This window comes from Ranitomeya variabilis, chromosome 3 (assembly GCF_051348905.1).
Source record: "Ranitomeya variabilis isolate aRanVar5 chromosome 3, aRanVar5.hap1, whole genome shotgun sequence".
NCBI lineage: Eukaryota > Metazoa > Chordata > Amphibia > Anura > Dendrobatidae > Ranitomeya > Ranitomeya variabilis.
The window spans coordinates 38175922-38200221 of NC_135234.1; the positions used below are offsets into that span (position 1 = coordinate 38175922).

The 24300-nt window shown below is 48.5% G+C and overlaps 1 protein-coding gene across 2 annotated transcripts in view; it reads right to left on the reverse strand.

The window, feature by feature from the left end:
• Positions 1–17055: 17055 nt before the first annotated feature.
• PAXBP1 (PAX3 and PAX7 binding protein 1) overlaps positions 17056–24300 on the reverse strand; it is a 28565-nt gene continuing 21320 nt past the window's right edge. For both annotated transcript variants that reach the window (XM_077293989.1, XM_077293990.1), the window contains exons 9-18: positions 23387–23489; positions 22994–23109; positions 22439–22638; positions 21443–21587; positions 21050–21171; positions 20801–20877; positions 20247–20313; positions 19952–20098; positions 17517–17671; positions 17056–17316 (exon numbers count right to left, since the gene is read on the reverse strand). In XM_077293989.1, coding sequence (XP_077150104.1) covers positions 17196–17316; positions 17517–17671; positions 19952–20098; positions 20247–20313; positions 20801–20877; positions 21050–21171; positions 21443–21587; positions 22439–22638; positions 22994–23109; positions 23387–23489 — 1253 coding nt within the window. In that variant the 3' untranslated portion in view covers positions 17056–17195. The remainder of the gene's footprint in view (positions 17317–17516; positions 17672–19951; positions 20099–20246; positions 20314–20800; positions 20878–21049; positions 21172–21442; positions 21588–22438; positions 22639–22993; positions 23110–23386; positions 23490–24300) is intronic.

The following is a 24300-nucleotide window of genomic DNA, read 5'->3' on the forward strand; positions in this document are numbered from 1 at the left end:
ATATCTGCTGGGTTGGAAATGAGGAAAAAACTTGTCTAAGTTTAGCTGCCAGCCCAGGAGAGAGAGGGTATCGCAAAAGATATAGAAGACTCAGCGCCGGGCTGAAGGAATGGCAAGAAAGTCGACCAGATAGGGCAGGACGACCACGCCTCTAGGGTGCAAGAGGAACATGACAGACCCATAACCCTTGCGAACACTCTAGCCAAAGGACAAGGTCGTGATTTGAAAATGCTGTTCGCGAAAGGGAAAGCGAAGGAATTTTGAAGAATGGAAAAATATAGGAATGTGAAGGTAAGCATCCCGAATGTCAGTGGATGCCAGAAACTCCCCATTTTTCCGTTGAAGTAATGGCTGAGCAGGGGAACTCCATCCGAAGAAGGGGGACCTTGTCAAGCTTGGTAGAAGTTTGAGGTTCTGGGTCGGTCTTACTTTTCGTTCCCTATTTTGGAACCAAGATCCCTTAGATCTAGACTGTCCTGGACAACTGATCCACTGCTATAGAAAATCAAAATAGTTAAGGTCTCTGACCAGGAGACCATTGCTCTAGCAACACATGCGTGGCTAAGGAAGGGTACAGTGCTGAACTGGAGGCCGCAAGACGGAACGAACTAGATTTGCTATCTGACAGTCCGTTGTATTTTTAATTGATGACCCATCAGGTAGGGATACTGGTAGGTATACCACAGGAGATTCTACCCGGTTAATATGCCAAGTGGCAGAATGCGCAGCTGCATGCAGGAGGGAAAACTGTCTCTTACTATCGCCGCTTTTTTTTGACTGCGGAGTTAAAATGATGAACCCTCGATCCACCACCCTCTTAGCAGTGAAGTGGAAAGGGATCGTCCGTCTTCTTGCATCATCTGCTAAATAGTGGAGATGCAGAGGGGGTGTTTGGACGCAAAAAAAAAAAAAAAAAAAGGAGCCTCTGTACATTCACAGAGTTAAGGTCCCCGGGTGGACAGGGCTGGTTGTCCGGCGTTAGGCCTGGCTGTAGAAGAGGATACATGGAGGCAACACTCCTTTAAAAGGACCCGTCGCCCTTAAGAATCAGACCAGGCATGGTCTCTCACGTCTTAGGTGGGAATACGTGGAGGGAACACCCCGCGTGTTTGCTTATTGGCTGAAAAAGGATTCCGAACGCTCCCTGTGAGGGTGAATGGCAGATGCTCTGCGAGGGAGTTTAGTTTCCTCATGAGGGACAATGCGTGATCTAGAGTAGAACCGAAGTCCTCGTCAATCTACAGAGATTGGTTAATGATATAAATAGGCGAATCCATCCTTTTCTGAAGTTCTGGTGAGTCCAGAACCAAGGCAATATCCGATCCATATTGAGAATTGTTCTCAGCAAATCATTGGTGAGGGATCAGGAAATGAAACTTCCATTTTCTAGGAGCGTGTACGTTTCTAGAATACTTGCGGTCCCTGCTAGCCTGAAGGAAAGAGATCATCTATATTGGTCCTGCGAGCACTCCGAGCCACAGAGGGTTCACGGAGGGATTCAATCATCAGAGAATCCATGGGTTGTAGCATTGATGAAACCCACTCAGGGAACTAGGTACTCTGGGATAAGCTGGGATCGGCGGCGGAGGGCTCCTGAGCTCATTTAGGGTGACCGGCTTCAGACTGGTCATATACCCTTAAGACCAGGAAATACTGGTCATGTGCCTTTAAGACCATGGAATACTGGTCATGCACCTTTAAGACCAGGAATACTGGTCATGCACCTTTAAGACCAGGTAATACTGGCCATGCGCCTTTAAGACTAGGGAATACTGGTCATGCGCCTTTAAGACCGGGTAATACTGGTCATGCGCCTTTAAGACCGGGTAATACTGGTCATGCGCCCTTAAGACCAGGTAATACTGGTCATGTGCCTTTAAGACCGGGGAAGACTGGTCATGTGCCTTTAACCCCTTTCTGCCATTTGACGTACTATTCCATCCATGTGGGGTGGGCCCTACTTCTCCAGGACGGTATAGTACGATCAGCCGCGCTCACGGGGGGAGCGCGGCCGGGTGTCAGCTGACTATCGCAGCTGACATCCGGCACTATGTGCCAGGAGCTGTCACGGACCGCCCCCGGCACGCTGCGATCAAACATGATCGCAGTGTTCCGGCGGTATAAGGAAGCATCACTCAGGGAGGGGGCACCCTGCGTGCTTCCCGGAGACCCCCGGAGCAATGCGATGTGATCGCGTTGCTCCGAGGGTCTCCTACCTTCCTCCGCGCAGCAGGCCCGGATCCAAAATGGCCACGGGGCTGCATCTGGGTCCTGCAGGGAGGTGGCTTACAAGCACCTGCTCAGAGCAGGCGCCTATAAGCCTGGAGCTGTGCACGTCAGATCGCTGATCTGACACAGTGCACAGCAAAGTGTCAGATCAGCGATCTGTCACTTTACTGTGATGTCCCCCCTGGGGCAAAGTAAAAAAATAAATAAATATATGTGTTAAAAAAAAAAAGAAATTCCTAAATAAATAATTAAAATATATATATATTGTTCCAATATATACCGTATTTTTCGGACTATAAGACGCACCGGACCATAAGGCGCACCCCAAATTTGGGGTGAAAATTGCAGAAAAAAAGATTTTTTATAAGATGGGGGTCCGTCTTATTGTCCGAATTTACAGTATCTTACCTGAGGGCTGGTGGTGGCAGAGCAGGGTCACAGGAGGCATGGTCGCGGCAGAGGTGGGGTGATGCGGTACGGCGTGCACCTGAGCAGGGTCCCTTCCTGCTTAGGTGGGCGACGCCACGGCCTGGTGTCCATCGGAGGGTGGCAGCAGTGGTTACCGACAGAGGTGCTGGGATGAGGAGGCACAGTGAGAGGTATGGCGTGAGAGGGGTCCCTTTCCCCGGTGAGGTGATGGAAGGATCTCGTGGGCACATGGACTGGAGATGATGGAGGTAGTGGTGTACATTGTGAAGCGAGTATTCCACAGGAGCTCATATGTCTGAGTCCTTGCCGCTTCCCGGCGCTCCTCAGCGCAATAATTATTTCAGAAGCCGGTAATAAGTGAGGAGCTCTGCTACCGAGACACAGCCGCCATGACCGGACACTGCGGGAAAGCGCCTCTGTACTGCTGGGAGCCCTGCTGGAGGCGGAGAGCCGGCCGTGCCATGCGGTGCTGAGGAGCGCCGGGAAGCGGCAAGGACTCAGACATCTGAGCACCTGTGGAATACTCGCTTCACAATGTACACCACTACCTCCATCATCTCCAGTCCATGTGCCCACGAGATCCTTCCTGAACCTTGCTGCACCCATCCTGGGAAGCAAAAGGATGGAGTATACAGAGTCCAAAGTCCCGGTGAGGTGATGCAGCAGCCGGTAATGCAGCAGAGCCGGGTGAATCCTGTTGATATCGGTGGGCACGGCAGATGGAGCTCTGCTGCCCGGGGCTTCAGGAAAATGGCCGCCGCGATCCCCATCTGCGCACGCGCGGCATCCCGCGGCCATTTTCCTGAAGCCCCGGGCAGCAGAGCTCCATCTGCGAACGCGCGGCCTCAGGAAGATGGCCGCGCCCACCGATAACATCAGGATTCACCCGGCTCTGCTGCCTTACCGGGCTGCTGCATCACCCCACCGGGAAAAGGGACCCCGCTCACTGCGCCTCCTCATCTCCACACCTCTGCCGCCGCACCTCTGCCACCGCACCTCTGCCGCCACGGTAAGCTGCATTGCGACTATTAGACGCACCCCCCATTTTCCCCCCTTTTTTTGGGGGGAAAAAGTGCATCTTGTAGTCCGAAAAATACGGTACATTCCTTTATCTAAATAAAAAAAAAATAAAACAATAAAAGTACACATATTTAGTATCGCCGCGTCCGTAACGACCCGACCTATAAAACTGTCCCACTAATTAACCCCTTCAGTGAACACCGTAAAAAAAGAGGCAAAAAACGCTTATCATTCCGCCGAACAAAAAGTGGAACACCACGCGATCAAAAAGACAGATATAAATAAACATGGTACCGCTGAAAACGTCATCTTGTCCTGCAAAAAACGAGCTGCCATATAGCATCATCAGCGAAAAAATAAAAAAGTTATAGTCCTTAGAATAAAGAGATGCAAAAATAATTATTTTTTCTATAAAATAGTTTTTATCGTATAAAAGCACCAAAACATAAAAAAATGATATAAATGAGGTATCGCTGTAATCGTACTGACCCGAAGAATAAAACTGCTTTATCCATTTTACCAAACGCGGAACGGTATAAACGCCCCCTCCAAAAGAAATTCATGAATAGCTGTTTTTTGGTCATTCTGCCTCACAAAAATCGGAATAAAAAGCGATCAGAAAATGTCACGTGCCCGAAAATGTTACCAATAAAAACGTCAACTCGTCCCGCAAAAAACAAGACTTCACATGGCTCTGTGGACCAAAATATGGAAAAATTATAGCTCTCAAAATGTGGTAACGCAAAAATAGAATTATTCTTACCGTTAATTCGGTTTCTAGTAACCCACCACGACAGCACACCTGGAGGATGTTACCCCTTTCCTAATAGGGACAGGAAATGACAAAGAGGTTAAATAACCCCTCCCTCATCCTCCCCCTCAGTGTTATTATAAAGGACCACAGGAGAAGGAATGCTTCAAATTATATTTATTCTTTCCAGAACATATATTAAGCAAAGGGAGGGATTACTCCTGCTGTCGTGGTGGGTTACTAGAAACCGAATTAACGGTAAGAATAATTCTATTTTCTCTAGTAACCCCCCACGACAGCACACCTGGAGCAGTACCCAAGAGTAATTTTAGGGAGGGACTATAGCTCTAAGGACTTTTTCTCCGAAGGCCAAGTCTTCTTTTGACATCAGGTCTAGCCTGTAATGTTTGGAAAATGTGTGGACCGAGGACCATGTGGCAGCTCTGCAAATTTGCTCAATGGAAGCACTGGCTTTCTCGGCCCAGGAGACAGCTGTTGCTCTGGTAGAATGAGCTGTGAATTTTTCTGGCGGTGGAAGCCCCTGGATCTGGTAAGCTTCCAGGATTGCCCTCTTGATCCAGTTGGCAATTGTAGCTTTGGAAGTCTTCTTCCCTTTATTCTGTCCATGAAGATGAATAAACAAATTTTGATCCTTTCTAATTTTGTCTGATACTTCAAGATAATAAAGTACCGCTCTCCGAACATCCAAAGTATGGAACTGTTGTTCCTCCTCATTCTTTGGTTCCTGATAGAAGGAAGGGAGAATTATCTCCTGTGACTTGTGGAATTCAGACACGACCTTTGGGAGAAAGGAAGGATCCAAACGCAAAATAAGTCTATCTTGTAGAATCTTCATGTAGGGCTTATTGATTGACAGGGCCTGTAGCTCACCTACTCTCCTGGCTGTAGTTATTGCTACCAGGAAGGTGGTTTTCCAGGCCAGTCTATCCATTCCTATTGATGACAAGGGTTCAAAAGGAGGAAGTGTAAGTCCTTTTAGGACTATATTGAGGTCCCATGATGGAACTAAATTTATGGATCTTGGAGATATGCGGGATGCTGCTCTCATAAACCTTCTTATCCATCTGTGTTCGGCTAAAGGCTGGTCGAAGTAGGAGCTCAGGGCCGCCACCTGCACCTTGAGGGTGCTGGGTTTGAGACCTTTTTCTAGCCCATCTTGTAAAAAATCCAGGATCCTGGCTAGGTTCGGCCGGTGTGGGTTAGGCTGATCAGGGGCACACCATGTGATAAAAGTTTTCCATACTTTCTGATAGATGGAATTAGTTACCGTCTTTCGGCTCTTCTGTAGTGTTCTAATGACGTTCTTTGATAGCCCTCTGGTCCTCAGAATTGAGAATTCAGAAGCCAGGCATTCAGGTGTAATTTTTCGGGATCTGGGTGGAGTATTGGCCCCTGATAGAGAAGGTTCCTGACCGGGGGTAGTGCTATCGGTCCATCCACTCTTAGGCTGATGAGTGTCTCGAACCAGCTTCTTTTGGGCCAAAGTGGAGCCACTAGGATTACCCTGATCCTTTCTGTCCTTATCTTTTGTAGGACTTTTGGTAGAATTGGTAACGGCGGAAAAGCATATGCCAGTGAGAATGTCCATGGTTGGGCCAATGCGTCCACACCTAGCCCTGGACTGGTTGGATCCAGTGAGAAAAATTGATCCACTTTTGTGTTCTGACTGCTTGCGAATAAGTCCACTTCTGGCCGTCCCCACTTCCTGGTCAAAATTTGAAAAATTTCTGGGTCTAGACCCCATTCTCCTGGATGGATTCTTTCTCTGCTCAGGAAGTCGGCCTGTATATTTATTTCTCCTTTTATGTGTAGGGCCGAAAGCGAGAGAACATGTTCCTCGGCCCAGGAAAATATTCTGGTTGATATGGCCTTTAGATCCTCGTGTCTTGTACTTCCCTGATGGCGAAGGTGGGCAACTGTCATCATGTTGTCCAAGTAGATCTTGATATGGGAGTTTTGGACAAGCGCTACTGCTGATTTGAGAACTTCCTCCACCGCTTTTAGTTCTCTGAAGTTTGAGGATCGATGGCCTATCTCGTCTGACCAGTTTCCTTGAAATATGTGCTGGGCCACCGTAGCTCCCCAACCTCTCTCGCTGGCATCTACTGTTATGGAGATTGCTGGATCCTGCGACCAGGGAACTCCTTTGATTAAGTTCTGCTTTTGTAGCCACCACGTCAAAGAGGATTTTACATGTGGTGGTATTCTGATCTTTTTGTCCAGAGAATCTGGGGATCCGTCCCAATTTGACAGAATATGAGTCTGGAGAACTCTGGTGTGGGCTTGTGCCCATAACACCATCTGGATGCATGATGTCATGGACCCGAGAACTGACATGGCCCATCTTAGAGAGACTGATTTCTTGTCCCGCAACGTTCTTACTTTTGCTGTAAGCAAGGTCCGTTTTTGTTCTGGTAAGAAGGATGTCTGTCTGTGAGAGTCCAGTAGGACTCCTAAAAAGACCTTTGACGTTGACGGGGCCATATCCGATTTTTTGTGGTTCACTATCCAGCCTAGGGACGATAAGATCTGGACTGTCCTCTGAAGGTGTTCCTGTAGAATAGGAACTGAGGGAGCCACTATCAGCAGGTCGTCGAGGTATGGGATTATGCATATCTGTTGACCTCTGATGTAGGCCGCTACTTCGGACATGATCTTTGTGAAGATCCTCGGGGCTGAAGATAGCCCGAACGGGAGGACATTGAATTGAAAATGGTTTATTTCCTTTCCCCTGGCGACTGCAAACCTCAGGAATTTCCGATACGTTGGATGGATTGGGACGTGGTAATATGCGTCCTGAAGATCTATAGTCGCCATGACGAAATCTTGTCCTATGAGGGGAATCGTGGATCTTACTGATTCCATCTTGAACCTTCTGTAGGCAACATATTGATTCAGAGGTTTTAGGTTGATTATCACTCGATGGGACCCATTTGGTTTTTTTATTAGAAAAAGGTTTGAATAATGTCCTCTGTTCCTCTCGTTCTCTGGGACTGAGGAGATTACATTGTTGGCTAGTAGATCTTGTACACCCGCCATCTATGTGGATTGTAGTTTTGGTGAGGGTAAAGATGTTGTTTTTGACATCCTTTGAGGATATGATATCAACTCTATTTTTATTCCGTCTCTGACTGATGTCAAGGTCCATTCGTCTGAGCAGATTGTTTGCCAGTATGGGAGGAAGTTTGAGATACGACCCCCTACCCTGGTGGCGTCATTGTTTTCTTTGAGTCTGGGGTTGGGAAAGAAAGAGATTTCTATCTTTCCCTCCTTTTGGATAACTCCAACGCCCCGTTTTGCCTTTCCCTCTGTATTGAGGAATATGATCTTGTTGGGGGCGAAAGGGCCTCTTCCTAGGGTTTCTAGGTTCTGGCAAGGTCTTCTTTTTGTCTGAAGCCTTCTCCAGTAGATCATCGAGTGCGGGCCCAAACATATATTTTCCTTTAAAAGGAATAGAACACAGCCTCATTTTTGAAGTCATGTCCCCAGACCAAGATCTCAGCCAGAGTGCTCGTCTTACGGAATTTGACAACCCTGATGATCTCGCTGCCACCCTCACTGATTCGGCCGAGGCATCTGCTAGAAATCCAGTCGCTTTCTGGAAGATAGGTAGGGAGGCTAGAATATCCTCTCTGGGAGTGCCTGAAGACAGATGCTCTTCTAGTTGTCCCAGCCAGCGATGCATTGATCTAGCCACACAGGTAGATACCGAATTAATGTTCAGTAAGGACGCTGATGTCTCCCATGATTTTCTTAGTAAAGGCCCCGTCTCACATAGCGAGATCGCTAGCGAGATCGCTGCTGAGTCACAAGTTTTGTGACGCAACAGCGACCTCCATAGCGATCTCGCTATGTGTGACACGTACCAGCGATCAGGCCCCTGCTGCGAGATCGCTGGTCGTGTCGGAATGGCCTGGACCTTTTTTTGGTCGTTGAGGCCCCGCTGACATCGCTGAATCGGTGTGTGTGACACCGATCCAGCGATGTCTTCACTGGTAACCAGGGTAAACATCGGGTTACTAAGCGCAGGGCCGCGCTTAGTAACCCGATGTTTACCCTGGTTACCAGCGTAAATGTAAAAAAAAACAAACAGTACATACTCGCCTTCTGATGTCCGTCAGGTCCCTCGCCGTCTGCTTCCTGCTCTCACTGACTGCCGGCCGTACAGTGAGAAGTGAGAGCACAGCAGTGACGTCACTGCTGCGCTCTGCTCTCACTGTACAGCGGCTCAGTCAGAGCAGGAAGCAGACGGCAAGGGACCTGACGGACACCGAAAGGCGAGTATGTACTGTTTGTTTTTTTTGGTAACCAGGGTAAACATCGGGTTACTAAGCGCGGCCCTGCGCTTAGTAACCCGATGTTTACCCTGGTTACCCGGGTGCTGCAGGGGGACTTCGGCATCGTTGAAGACAGTTTCAACGATGCCGAAGTCGTTCCCCTGATCGTTGGTCGCTGGAGAGAGCTGTCTGTGTGACAGCTCCCCAGCGACCACACAACGACTTACCAACGATCACGGCCAGGTCATATCGCTGGTCGTGATCGTTGGTAAATCGCTTAGTGAGACGGGGCCTTAAGCCATCCATCTCACGTTCCAGAGGATCTTTCAACTGGGAAGCATCTTCAAATGGTAGCGTGGTCTTTTTAGCTACCCTAGCGATCTGGATGTCCACCTTTGGAATCTCCGACCAGCATGAAGCAGTGTCGTCATCTACGGGAAAACGATCTTTAATCTCTGCTGGGGTGGTCAGCCTTTTTTCTGGAGTTTCCCATTCCTCTAGAACTAAATCACGAATATTTTTGTGAATGGGAAATACTTGTTTCTTCTTAGAACGGAGACCCCCGAAAATTTCTTCTTGTACTGAGTGAGCTGTTTTTTCCTCTTCAATCTCCATAGTCTTCCTCACTGCTGTGAGGAGTTCCTCTATGTCACTGGAGAAGTAATATCTCTCCTGCTGAGACGCCTCTGAGTCCAAGGATATTTCACCTTCCTCTGGAGGTTCATCCGACATCTCTCCTTGAGATTCCTCCTGCCCTTCATCCTCTGGATTAAGCTTTCTTTTCTTAGCTTCCAGAGGCGCACTGGGGGAGGGTGTTGGTTGGGAAAGTGTGGCCAGAGAGCTTCTGATCTCGTGCTGGATCAAGCCTTTAATCTCTTCCATGAGAGATGGCTGCTCTTCCCTAACAATCTTGTCTGTGCATTCCTTGCACAGTGTCTTTTTGTATGAAGAGGATAGCTTCTTTACACAAACTGCACATTTGCGCGTAGGTTTGGTTCTGCTTCCTGATGCAGGTTCCCTGTCCCCCTGAAATAAAGGGGAGAAGGAATCATAAGATTTCAACCTGCATCAGGGAGTGGACACCCTGGGCCAGATTACTTACTGGGGCCGGGATGGTGCTGGGATCTGCAGGAGCAGAGCGCGAGGTAGACGACATCTCCATGCTTTTTCACCACACAGTGGTCCTACCTGAGATGTCTTCTTGTCCGGGGCTCTTAAATAGGCGACCGGACACAGCACCAGTCCTCTGGAGAGAGGACCTCCTCCTCCACTGTCCGGATGTGGGGGGAGGCCGCCGACATCAACGCTATTCATCATGCGTTCCAGCGAGGAACGCAAAAGCACTTCCTGAATGCTGAAGCCGGCCGGCGTCTGACGTCACATCCTGCCGCCGGCTTCACACCGGAAGTGCCCGCTGCGCGCATACTGCTGGAGGAGGAGAGAGGCTGGAGAGCGTCCGAGCGGTCTGCAGCCGAAAAATGCCGCCCAGACCTTGCCCTGAGGTGCGGACTGGTGGCAGATGTCCCGAGTCCAGAGGAGACGGGAGCAGCGATCGGGGAAGAGAGGTAATCTGCTCCCCAGCTGCCCGGCATTTAGTATTTTCCCCCCGGTGACCGCTGCTGGCACAGTACACCTGGGATGACCTCTTCATCCCTAGTAGGGACAGGAAAAAACACAGAGGGGGAGGATGAGGGAGGGGTTATTTAACCTCTTTGTCATTTCCTGTCCCAATTAGGAAAGGGGTAACATCCTCCAGGTGTGCTGTCGTGGGGGGTTACTAGAGAAAAATATTTTTTTGCAATAAAAAGCGTCTTTCAGTGTGGGATGGCTGCCAATCATAAAAATCCGCTCGAAAACCCGCTATAAAAGTAAATCAAACCCCCCTTCATCACCCCCTTAGTTAGCGAAAAAATAAAAAATGTATTTATTTCCATTTTCCCGTTAGGGCTAGGCTTAGGGTTGGGGCTAGGGTTATGGTTGGGCTGGGGCTAAAGTTAGGGTTAGGGTTGGGGCTAAAGTTAGGGTTAGGATTACATTTACGGTTGGGAATAGGGGTGTGTCAGGGTTAGGGGTGTGGTTAGGGATACCGTTGAGATTAGGGTTAGGGGTGTGTTTGGATTAGGGTTTCAGTTATAATTGGGGGGATTCCACTGTTTAGGCACATCAGGGGCTCTCCAAACGCGACATGGCGTCCGATCTCAGTTCCAGCCAATTCTGCATTGAGAAAGTGCTCCTTCCCTTCTGAGCTCTCCCGTGTGCCCAAACAGGGGTTTACCCCAACATATGGGGTATCAGCATACTCAGGACACATTGGACAACAACTTTTGGGGTCCAATTTCTCCTGTTACCCTTGGGAAAATACAAAACTGGGGGCTAAAAAATAATTTTTGTGGGAATGAAATTTTTTTTATTTTCACGGCTCTGAGTTATAAACTGTAGTGAAACACTTGGGGGTTCAAAGCTCTCACCAGACATCTAGATGAGTTCCTTAGGGGGTCTACTTTCCAAAATGGTGTCACTTGTGGGGTTTTCAATGTTTAGGCACATCAGTGGCTCTCCAAACGCAACATGGCGTCCCATCTCAATTCCAGTCAACTTTGCATTGAAAAGTCAAACGGCACTCCTTCCCTTCCGAGCTCTGCCAAGCGCCCAAACAGTGGTTTACCCCCACATATGGGGTATCATCGTACTCAGGACAAATTTCGCAACTTTTGGGGTCCAATTTCTTCTCTTACCCTTGGGAAAATAAAAAATTGGGGGCAAAAAGATCATTTTTGTGAAAAAATATGATTTTTTATTTTTACTGTTCTGCATTATAAACTTCTGTGAAGCACTCGGTGGGTCAAAGTGCTCACCACACCTCTAGATAAGTTCCTTAGGGGGTCTACTTTCCAAAATGGTGTCACTTGTGGGGGGTTTCAATGTTTAGGCACATCAGGGGCTCTCCAAACGCAACATGGCGTCCCATCTCAATTCCAGTCAATTTTGCATTGAAAAGTCAAATGGCGCTCCTTCCCTTCCGAGCTCTGCCCTGCGCCCAAACAGTGGTTTACCCCCACATATGGGGTATCGTCGTACTCAGGACAAATTGTATAACATCTTTTGGTGTCCATTTTCTCCTGTTACCCTTGGTAAAATAAAACATATTGGAGCTGAAGTAAATTTTTTGTGAAAAAAAGTTAAATGTTCATTTTTATTTAAACATTCCAAAAATTCCTGTGAAACACCTGAAGGGTTAATAAACTTCTTGAATGTGGTTTTGAGCACCTTGAGGGGTGCAGTTTTTAGATTGGTGTCACATGTGGTTATTTTCTATCATATAGACCCCTCAAAATGACTTCAAATGAGATGTGGTCCCTAAAAAAAAATGGTGTTGTAAAAATGAGAAATTGCTGGTCAACTTTTAACCCTTATAACTCCCTAACCAAAAAAAATGTTGGTTCCAAAATTGTGCTGATGTAAAGTAGACATGTGGGAAATGTTACTTATTAAGTATTTTGTGTGACATATCTCTGATTTAATTGAATAAAAATTCAAATTTAGAAAATTGTGAAATTTTCTAAATTTTCGCCAAATTTCCAAAAAGTTTTTTTCACAAATAAACGCAAGTTATATCGAATACATTTTACCACTATCATGAAGTACAATATGTCACGAGAAAACAATGTCAGAATCACCGGGATCCGTTGAAGCGTTCCAGAGTTATAACCTCATAAAGGGACAGTGGTCAGAATTGTAAAAATTGGCCCGGTCCATAACGTGCAAACCACCCTTGGGGGTAAAGGGGTTAAGACCGGGGAAGACTGGTCATGTGCCTTTAAGACCAGGGAATACTGGTCATGTGGCAGGAAATATTGGTCATGTTAAGTACAGGGGGAAGATGCAGGGGAAGACAGCAGTACTTCCTTACCCGGATGCAGAGTCGTTGTGCCCCTTTAATACAAAACCATAGCCCCTGTGTGTGTGTGCTGGCAGGGTGGACCGAGATGGCCACCGGGAGTTGCAGAGGTGGTAAAGTCTCGCAGAGAGCGAGAGGTGCCAATTTGGGGGATGGAGCCACAAATTTGATGTGGGCGGGGCCTCATGACTTCCATGAATAGGCCCAAGCCGGGGCCTAAATTTCTGCAGCCGGCGTGAGCAATACCAGCGTTTCTGAGGGAAGCGATCGCTCCCATGCCACGGAAGCAGCACCAGAAAAGGTGGGCGGAGCCGCCTTAGCGCGCCATAGTGTGGGCGTGGCTTCCGGGATGCGGCCTACACATCGGCCGAAGCCAGGGGCTAAAATTTTTGCAGCCGGCCGGAGCGTTACCTCAGGGAGGAGGGCCACAGGGAAGCTGAGGCTGCCAGTCATGTGAATATCCCGCTGCAGAGGCCATCGCTGACTGGATCCACTCACCATCGGTGCGCGTCCCGGCATGGAGCCGCAGCGATGACTGCAGGTCAGGTATTGCAGCGTGGACGGTGCAGGGATAAACCTCAATCCATCATCCCTTTGTTAGGGAGGTGGAGAGGAACCGTTCGCCTCCTTGTGCCATCCGCTTTCACAGTGGTGGGATTGTGGGGGCTGCTCGGACCCATAGAGAGGGGCCTCTGTACATCCACGGAGTTCAGCCCCCGGGTGGACAGGGCCAGTTGTCCGGCATTAGGCCTGGCTCCAGGAGAGGATACATGGAGGCGACACTCCATGTGGTCGCCTGCTGCTGGTGTGGGGAGATCGGAACCGTGAAGGAATCGTCGCCCCTGAAGTGAGCTCAGGCATGGCTTCCCACGTCGCAGGAGAGGGTACGGGAGGTATACTCGCCTGTTGATGGTTCGGGGGAGATCGGAACCTTGAAAGGATCAATCACCCCCTTCACTCCGTTAATTAAAAAATAAAAATTTACAGAAAAGTAAAATATAAAAAAAACGTTGGGGTCTGAAACAGATCCTGTGTGCCTCGTATAGACACTAAGCAAGAACTGGTTAGCTGAGAGCCTGCAGGAGGGTGTATACTGCAGGAGAGGAGCTGAGAGCCAGCAGGAGGGTGTATACTGCAGGGGAGAAGTGGGAGCCAGCAGGAGGGTGTATACTGCAGGGGAGAAGTGGGAGCCAGCGGGAGGGTGTATACTGCAGGGGAGGAGCTGAGAGCCAGCAGGAGGGTGTATACTGCAGGGGAGGAGCTGAGAGCCAGCAGGAGGGTGTATACCGCAGGGGAGGAGCTGAGAGCCAGCAGGAGGGTGTATACCGCAGGGGAGAAGTGGGAGCCAGCGGGAGGGTGTATACTGCAGGGGAGGAGCTGAGAGCCAGCAGGAGGGTGTATACTGCAGGGGAGGAGCTGAGAGCCAGCAGGAGGGTGTATACTGCAGGGGAGGAGCTGAGAGCCAGCGGGAGGGTGTATACTGCAGGGGAGGAGCTGAGAGCCAGCAGGAGGGTGTATACTGCAGGGGAGGAGCTGAGAGCCAGCAGGAGGGTGTATACTGCAGGGGAGGAGCTGAGAGCCAGCGGGAGGGTGTATACTGCAGGGGAGGAGCTGAGAGCCAGCAGGAGGGTGTATACTGCAGGGGAGAAGTGGGAGCCAGCGGGAGGGTGTATACTGCAGGGGAGGAGCTGAGAGCCAGCGGGAGGGTGTATACTGCAGGGGAGGAGCTGAGAGCCAGCAGGAGGGTGTATACTGCAGGGGAGGAGCTGAGAGCCAGCGGGAGGGTGTATACTGCAGGGGAGAAGTGGGAGCCAGCGGGAGGGTGTATACTGCAGGGGAGGAGCTGAGAGCCAGCGGGAGGGTGTATACTGCAGGGGAAGAGCTGAGAGCCAGCAGGAGGGTGTATACTGCAGGGGAGAAGTGGGAGGGTGTATACTGCAGGGGAGGAGCTGAGAGCCAGCGGGAGGGTGTATACTGCAGGGGAGGAGCTGAGAGCCAGCAGGAGGGCGTATACTGCAGGGGAGGAGCTGAGAGCCAGCGGGAGGGTGTATACTGCAGGGGAGGAGCTGAGAGCCAGCAGGAGGGTGTATACTGCAGGGGAGGAGCTGAGAGCCAGCAGGAGGGTGTATACTGCAGGGGAGGAGCTGAGAGCCAGCAGGAGGGTGTATACTGCAGGGGAGGAGCTGAGAGCCAGCGGGAGGGTGTATACTGCAGGGGAGGAGCTGAGAGCCAGCAGGAGGGTGTATACTGCAGGGGAGAAGTGGGAGCCAGCAGGAGTGTGTATACTGCAGGGGAGGAGCTGAGAGCCAGCAGGAGGGTGTATACTGCAGGGGAGGAGCTGAGAGCCAGCAGGAGGGTGTATACTGCAGGGGAGAAGTGGGAGCCAGCAGGAGTGTGTATACTGCAGGGGAGGAGCTGAGAGCCAGCGGGAGGGTGTATACTGCAGGGGAGGAGCTGAGAGCCAGCAGGAGGGTGTATACTGCAGGGGAGAAGTGGGAGCCAGCAGGAGTGTGTATACTGCAGGGGAGGAGCTGAGAGCCAGCGGGAGGGTGTATACTGCAGGGGAGGAGCTGAGAGCCAGCAGGAGGGTGTATACTGCAGGGGAGAAGTGGGAGCCAGCAGGAGTGTGTATACTGCAGGGGAGGAGCTGAGAGCCAGCAGGAGGGTGTATACTGCAGGGGAGGAGCTGAGAGCCAGCAGGAGGGTGTATACTGCAGGGGAGGAGCTGAGAGCCAGCAGGAGGGTGTATACTGCAGGGGAGGAGCTGAGAGCCAGCAGGAGTGTGTATACTGCAGGGGAGGAGCTGAGAGCCAGCGGGAGGGTGTATACTGCAGGGGAGGAGCTGAGAGCCAGCAGGAGGGTGTATACTGCAGGGGAGAAGTGGGAGCCAGCGGGAGGGTGTATACTGCAGGGGGAGGAGCTGAGAGCCAGCGGGAGGGTGTATACTGCAGGGGAGGAGCTGAGAGCCAGCAGGAGGGTGTATACTGCAGGGGAGAAGTGGGAGCCAGCGGGAGGGTGTATACTGCAGGGGAGGAGCTGAGAGCCAGCAGGAGGGCGTATACTGCAGGGGAGGAGCTGAGAGCCAGCGGGAGGGTGTATACTGCAGGGGAGGAGCTGAGAGCCAGCAGGAGGGCGTATACTGCAGGGGAGGAGCTGAGAGCCAGCGGGAGGGTGTATACTGCAGGGGAGGAGCTGAGAGCCAGCAGGAGGGCGTATACTGCAGGGGAGGAGCTGAGAGCCAGCAGGAGGGTGTACACTGAAGGGGAGGAGAGAACTTTCTGTGTATCACTTAGTGTCAGCCTCCTAGTGGCAGCAGCATACACCACGGTCTGTGTCCCCCAATGAGGCATAGGAGAAAAGGACAACCCCTTTAAATGCAAATATCCATGGTTTTCTTTGCTGGATTCATTTTAAGAACTGAAAAAAGTAGTTTATGAGAAGTCGATTGCACCAACTATTTTCCAATTAATGTTGATATATTTAATAAATTACAGTCCTTACATAGCAATACAGCACCGAGAGCGGTAAGCTTTTCACCAAGAGTGTGAAATCACAGGGCGTCGAGGGCAGGTTACGCTCTTGTAAACAAAAAGTTGTCATCGGGGACAGCAGACTAAAATTATCAGGTGCCCACAATGTCAAGGGTGTCAGACAAGTTGTCAACAGATTCCCCCCCCTACAGTTAGACATTGATTTTTAGCTTTCTGCCTGTGTCATCAGAGTGTGGCCAATCAGTAGTGGGGGCGTGGTTATACAAAGCTCCTGACTATAGAGGACTCCATGGCAGCAGGTTTATTAGTCCTGTAGTGATAAAATTGCAGTTTTATCAGCAGCAGATTATCAAAATTACAACAGTAAGTGACACATTGTTGGAATTAGGGTCTCTTTCTCTACATTATGCTGCTCAGAGTAGGCAACAAAAACCCTTTAAACATATTGAACCCCATCAGGTCAGAAAAACATGTCCCTAAGGCCAGGGCTACATGGTGATTAGAGGCTCAGCCAAATTACAAGCCGGACTCTTCTAAGTGTCTTAGGCCGGGGTCACACATGCGAGAAACACGTCCGTGTCTCGCATGTGAAACCCAAGCTCTGGCGCCGGCACTTGGGAGCGGAGCGTGCAGATCCATGTGTTCCTATGCGGCCGCACGCTCCGCTCCACAGTGCCGGCGCCACAGCTTGGGTTTCACATGCGAGACACGGACGAGTTTCTCGCATGTGTGACCCCGGCCTTACAATTAAGTCCACTGAGCCAAAAATTTCTGCAATTCACCATCAGTGACCAAAAACCTAAAGACTTGTATTTTTGGCACCAATACCCACACTAATTAGATGTAACGTGTCACCGCAATCTCGAAGTGGCAATGTAATTCTAGCCTGGGATTTCTCCATAGAAGTGATGCGTAGGTACATACACAGGACTGTGCCCATCGAGAACATGTCATTTATTTTATGTGTTGACCATTTCATTAAAAACAAACAATTTATACAGCTTTTTAGTTTTTACAGACTATGTACAGAGCGAATAGGATGGTGGCTGGGGATGGGATAGGACCGCACGTCCGCTGCTTTATTTCCCATCTGTTGGAGGAGCTTTGATGTCCTTTACGTTGTAATCATTTGCAACAGACATAGCGTTTTCTATGGAGCGAATACTTGCTAATAACTTCACGATCTGTCGGATTTGGTCTCTAGAAAGAAGGAAAAAATTTTTAAAAAATTAAATAAAAATCAGGCCACAAATTATATAAAACGCAGCACCATCAGCTCCGTCTGTGAAGGTATCAGCACAGGCACCAAACGCACTCAGATGCGGGGCCTACATCTACTATACATTTATGGTATACTCCATGGATCTGCCATAAATGTGAGAAAAAGGTAAGAAACTCACCTGGCGTTTCTCTTCTCCATGTCTGAGCAGCCTATGTTCTGCCTGTAGATGACGCCGGCCAGATGGGTCAAGTACCGGGCAAAGTTTTCTAGCTGAGGAATGGTTTTACCTCCTTTAAGGCTTGAGAACCATTGCTTCGGAAAACAAGCAATCACCTGGAAAAGCAAATAGTAAAACAAAATGACATCTCCCACGCCGGTTCAGTGGTTTCCTGTCCTGGACGGTGACATGTAGGTGCCCAGGTGCGGTCCTGGGTGAAGAGCCTTGAATACTAAGGACAGATGGGAAAAAAAAAAGTAACCCCTCTTATTGGGGCCGTTCGCCATGTCACCCTCGTGTAGCTGCCAAAAACATCTGATGAAGGATTAAGACACAGAAGAGTGCGTCCTGGAATAAGTGTGCGAGAAACAGGAGAGATGTCGCCTTTAGAATAAACCTACGTGGGAGAGCGCAGCCCGAGGTTACTAGGAACTCCGGACATGAATGATGGATTAGAAGGATACGTGTTATGTCCACACAAACCTTTCATTGTTCCAGCACATCTAAACAAAAACAAATCAAGCAAACTGAAAATGATCTACAAACAGTGTGCAAACTGCTCATAAGACGACCGATGCGTCTCTGCAACCTCTATACTGACCCGTGCGTCCCCTATACACTATCCTGCAGCCACACACTCCACTTCTGACATACACCTCAGGTCGGCATCCCAAAAAGAACCACCCCAGCGGTTTTTGTTTTTTTTTTAAATTGCAATGCTGGAGTGGCACTTTAAATGCAAGTCCCATCATATACTCAACTTCCACCTCCATCGGTTTCCCCGCCGCTCTGGTCCTTCTGCTGTGACAAGTAACCTGCCGGCACTTTCCCATACAAGTCTATGAGAGTCTTGTATTGAGAACTTGTGAGTGGAGCTTCTGACTTCCACTGTCAGAAGTCGTGCTCACACGATGGCTCTGCGGGATGGGAGCAGTGCTGAAAACCAGGGAATCCAAACGGTGAATATATCACAGGGGACTGTGGGCTTACACTTAAAGCACCACTCTGGCGCTGAAAACAAAACAACAAACTGGAGTGGTCCTTTAAAGGGAGTTGATGCAATAAGAAGTTTTCAGTGACTCCCTTAAGGACGCACGCACACAACTGATTTTTCTTGCACGAGTGCTAGACGTAGTTTTCACGGATGACAATTGTACCTGAGTTTTAAGAAGCGGTTCCGTGTGGTCTGCAAAAAAAAAAAATTGCTAAGACTTGTCTGATTTTGATCCGAGTGTTGCATCAAAATCAGCAATGTGAGTCTACGGGTGCGTGGAAAAAAAAAAAGCACTCAGATGACATGGGTTGCGTTATTGCTTTCACTTATGAATAGTGATGAGCGAGTGTACTTGTTGCTCTGGTTTTCCTGAGCATGCTCGGGTGATCTCCGAGTATTTATGACTGCTCAGAGATTTAGTTTTCCTTGCCACAGCTGAATGATTTACAGTACAGCTACTAGACAGCTTGATTACATGTGGGGATTCCCTAGCAACCAGGCAACCCCCACATGTACTCAGCCTGGCTAGTAGCTGAAAACCCGAGCAACGAGTATACTCACTCCTCACTAGTTATGAAGCTTACACTTACAGGGGCGATGTAGCTGGCTCCTATGCCTGGCAACGTGGCTGACAGGTTACAGGAGTAATGCGGTTGGCACGGGTGTGCTGCACTTTGTGCTCCTCCGTGGTATGCGGTACCGTTGGGGAAGTATTTTGTACTGTGATGTGGTATTTGGGCACTTATTTTGCGCCTCTCAGAAGGTGTTTTCTGTTGTTTTGCTGTATCTACTGCTGCTAGATGGCGTTTCACCATGGATTGGCTTAGAAGTAGAAAAAAGGAAGTTTGAGAATCCCGGCTTTAAGGCCCCAAACATTAGACTAGACTAATGCCTGCTGATATGGACACGTTCGGCCAATGGTCTTATATGTATAGAGGTGCTGGCCGACTGATTGTCGAGGGCGATGTCGACTGGGCATGTCTGATTTCGGAATGCCGATTGCATCGTTCTCCCGGAGATGAGCCACCAGCCGACGTTGTCAGCTTTCTCTTATAGAACACAAAGCGCCCGGCCAAGGAGTGTCACCTCAGAGCTGAAGCATTGTGCAGCCGACAGCTATCTAATGCATATGGCCGGCCTTACACAGTTCTCAGTTTGGCAATCCAGTAGTCATCCACCCCAAACACATGGGGTCAGGTAGGATGAGACCACAGGGCTTTTACAAAATGCAGTTTAGGCAGCAGCTTATCTCCCAGAGAATGTCTGGTAGGCCTCCATTCACATCAAATTAGTGGTGTTTTCTGCTGACAATCATTTCCTGCGTACAGACAGATCCAGGGAACCTGCATGGATAAAAACATGGGAGCTTGGACGTTTAATACTAAGGTATAATCCTACTCACACTCTGCGCTTTCTTAATACTCTCTTCTCCGTTCTCGTTATTCTGAAAAGCCATGAGGATGTATCTGTTCAGCAGTCCGTCTATGGCCAGCTCCTGTAAGCTCTTGTTGGAAAGGACACCGTACCACTTCAAGAAGTTTCCTAGTAACTGAGACAGAAAAACAAGGCCTGTAAAGCCACAGATGCCGCCATCACATTTCATTCCTAACCTAACAAAGATGACATTGTGCATATGATGAGCTGCTGGCCAACCAGGCGAGCGAGGGACAATCACTCCTCATATCCTGAGCCTGTACCTTTACTGAAGACCAGAACTGGCGCTGGAAGAACACGCACGGCCCCGAGTTCTTATTGTCGATCACACTGGAAATATATGTAAAAAGGACATTATATTGTAGCATGAGGAACAGACTAAACTCATCAAGGTCATAGGTGATTACAGCAAAGGTGAAAAACCTACAACACACGGTGTGGCCCCAAACCATTAGGACACAGAAGCTTCTCTATGTCTGGATAGTTCGGAAAGACTTCGCTGTCACACGTCTTGCCCAACGTGGCCATAAGTGACCCCCATGACTGGTGCTCTAGGCAATAAGCGATGAACTATAAAATTAAAAATCTATGTTCTTAAGAACAGAGGATTTTTTTTAATAGTGGTCTTCACAATTTTACAGACTTAAGGAGATGAAAAAACGCTTTAATGCAGCAGAATCAGCTATAAAAGTCCGAGAAGTGGTACTTGCATCCTCATACTATAGATGGATACATAGATTAGATTAGAAGAATGGCGGTCCCTTGACCCCGAAATTAGCATTTGGCTACGAATAGTTCAGAAAAAGAAAACACTTACTTTTTAGGATAAAGAGGCATAAAAACATCGTCGTCCAACGTTCTCCTCATCCTCATTAGCAGCGCTTTCAGTAGTGCCTGCGAAGGGCAGAACGACACCTTACCACATGTTTATATATCCGTACTCCAGCCTACAGGTATTGCTGTGCGATCCATACGATAAAGCAGAATCTAAACTAATGACTACGGTCCCTCCGTGCTGTGGGCGAGCAGAGAGCGCGATGTTCTAGGACTCGGGAGTTATTTTTACCTCTGTGTTCTTGTTGTCTGAATTGACGATGGTCGGGTATCCGGTGATTAGTTTCTGGAACACGGCTGCCAACCTGTTCGTCTCTGCTGTAGAAAATGGGTCCCACACGTTCTCTGCAAGAACTGAGGGAAGCAGCAAGAAAGTCTGTTCACACCTTATTAGGTGCACACAATTGTCATATGCACCAGGAAATGCACACATTAGATGTATGCATGGAGTTTGATATCCCTGGTGCATTCATCAACATGGTAGAAGTAACAGTAGTTTTGCTGCACTTTCGGATACAGTAAAATAAGAAAGTGAACACCATTACAGACACTCCACGCCCGTGAGCAGACCATTCTGGTAAATTAATTTTCATTAATTGCCAAGTAAGGAATCGTCTGTACAGACCTGCGAGCCTGGGAAGAATAACCTTTTCCACTAATGATGGCAGAAGCACAATGTCCACGTCTTCACTGTCAAAGTCTTTCTCTTCGTGACCATAAAAGAGCAGAGATTCAAACCAGGCCATACTCTCAAAGTCACAGCACTTGGGCTGAAAGAAAAAAAAATGCAATTAGTTTATTAAAATTGCCGATTCATAATGATTCTGGCAACTTTTTCCATAAGATGTTGTCCGTTTTCCTGACCTGTGAGGTTTAGACAATGATATAACATTTCTGGAGAGTCTTTTCCAAAAACTCTGCGGATCAAGTTATTCCTCCTGATATAAAAATTACAGAATTGACAACTTGGGTCTTACCATCTCCCCTTGTCAATGTTTGGCCCTATACCATCTGGCTGTGCTGGCATTATATAGTTTATATGGACACCCCTCCTACTGACCCCTAAAATCCAACCTCCGCTCCAGTGGTCTTTGGTGGTCAGTAAACTGGACCCTATAACCAGTCAGGTCACAATCGCTTTAACGCCAATGTAGACTGTCTGTGATGGTGCGGAGGGTGAATTCTGGGGGTAAGTATGGCCTTTTTTTTAAAGCATGGTTTCCCAAAATTAGCTTAATTTTTATTTATTTTAAAACTGCTCTGAATGTGAATGAGCTCCATAAGATAGTTATTATCATTCCAGAAAATATTCTTCCCATGTGTTTACCCAATATTCATAACTAGTGATGAGCGAACGTGCTGGGATAAGGTGTTATATGAGCATGCTCTGGGGCTAACGGCGTGCTCAAAAATGTCTTCAGAATCCCCACGTCTGTTCGACAGCAGCAACACATGCAGGGATTATCTGCTAGGCAATCCCTGAAAGTGTTGCAACTGGCGAACAGCGTGAGACATACAGACGTGGGGACTCGAAGACATTTTTGAGCACGCCGTTAGCGCCAGAGCATGCTCATATAACACCTTATCCCAGCACGTTTGCTTATCACTATTCGTAACCTACCTCGAGCGGGTTCCAAGTTACTAGTTGGAGACGTATAAGAGGATTTAACAGTTTTGGTAAACAGAGCCCGATGTAAGCATCTTTATACGTATTATAGTAAGTCTTGCGCCAGGTCTCAAACTGAAACTTGATGCAGTCGATGGAGTGGAAATTATCCAGGGTATCTTCAAAGACTTTGCTGGACTCTTTCAAGATCCGATCTGGGAAAAAAAAAAAATCCTCTGTACGTCCATACTCAGCATATAGGACTTCACGCAGTACAAAAACCAGTGCCACTGTTCAAGGGAACCGAGCCGCGCTATTGACTCGTGCGACAGGCGGGACCCTGGTGGCTTCTCTCTGCTCGCTGACGGCGACTGACAATACCAATAGTGCGGCTCGGTCCCAGGCAGCAATTAAAAGAAAGTTTTTCTCCATTTGAAGACATACATGGGCTATGATCATATCACCAGTGGCTGATACCTGTTGCTCGCGGTTTGGGCAGAGGGTATCATCTGACAGGTTCACGTGGGCGACGTGACTTCCATGCAGTAGATCACGGTGGAATGTACTTGCCTTTCTCCATGTTAAAGTTGGTGATGTCTGTAGAGGTCTCTTCGTCGTCGCTAGAAAGACCTTCGAGGTGTTCCGCCATCTTCCCAGAAACTTCACGAGCTTGTCGCCGCCGTGCCCTGAAACAAGGAGGAATCACTCAAGAGACTTCATGAACTGTTGTGTAATGTGCAAAAGATGAACATATATCTAAAGGATGGTTTACTGTTCACCAACAAAGGGAAAACGTACATGGATAAGATCAGGACACCCCTCGTACGAGGTCCAGATTTATAATCGATTTATCACCTTTACAATATGAAACCGACCAACACTGCTCTCCAGCTTCTGGCTGGGAGTTGTAGTTATACAACAGCCAGTTAGGAGACCATACATCATTTGGACCCTCTCCCCTACCTTCTGGCTTCTCTCTCGGCTATCCTCCGTTGTTTCGCATGCTCCTGATATGCTGCTCGATCGCGCCCAAAAGAATCAAGATTCGGTGCCATTACAGCTTTACCTGAGAAGTTACAGAACAAAGCCGCTGTTCAGACACAATCTATAGAATGTCTTCACATTTCTTAGATATGACTTCTAAAATACAGATTGTAAAAGCAAAACCGCTTCTCTAGATAGATGACACATTTACTCGAAAAAATTAGGAAGTGACAAACACCAGGTTATCTACTACAATACAGCGACATCTAATTCCTTAAAGCAGTACCACTATGACATAGCTGCAGAATTATAAAGCTCCCTTGACTCGCACGGTTGGTTGTTACCATCTGTGACTGATGCGTGCAAAATCTCCATTGTATTCTATGGAATGAAGCTTCAAAGTCTCCAATGCCTCCTGCTTGTAAAAGATTATGTGCAGAAACCTATCATAAGGAGGAGGCAGGGGAGAAAGTTTGAAGCCTAGAATTGCTGTCCCCTGATGTACATGGCAGAGTCTCCATATATTCTATGTCACAGATCTATGAGGGAGGATAGCAAGAGTCGTGAGGAGACCGCAAAGAAATCATGGGAAGAAACAGGAGATCAACACCACAAAGGAAGACCAAGTCAACAAGGCTAGACTAGGTATACCCAGGAGAGTTTACATACTTAAAGGGGTATTTTTATCTTCTGCCTTTAGCAGCACATAGCTCCCCTGTTGCCCAGCTTCCTGCACACCTAGGGGCAGAGTGCTCCAAAAAATTGACAGTTTGGACCGGTGGCAAGTGTGGACTCTTGAGTGTAGAAGCAGCTTTGCCTCTACAGCATCGGAAAAGTGCAAGGACACAAACTGGTAGGATCCAGCGAACTTCAGGGCAGCGCTTGCAGCACTA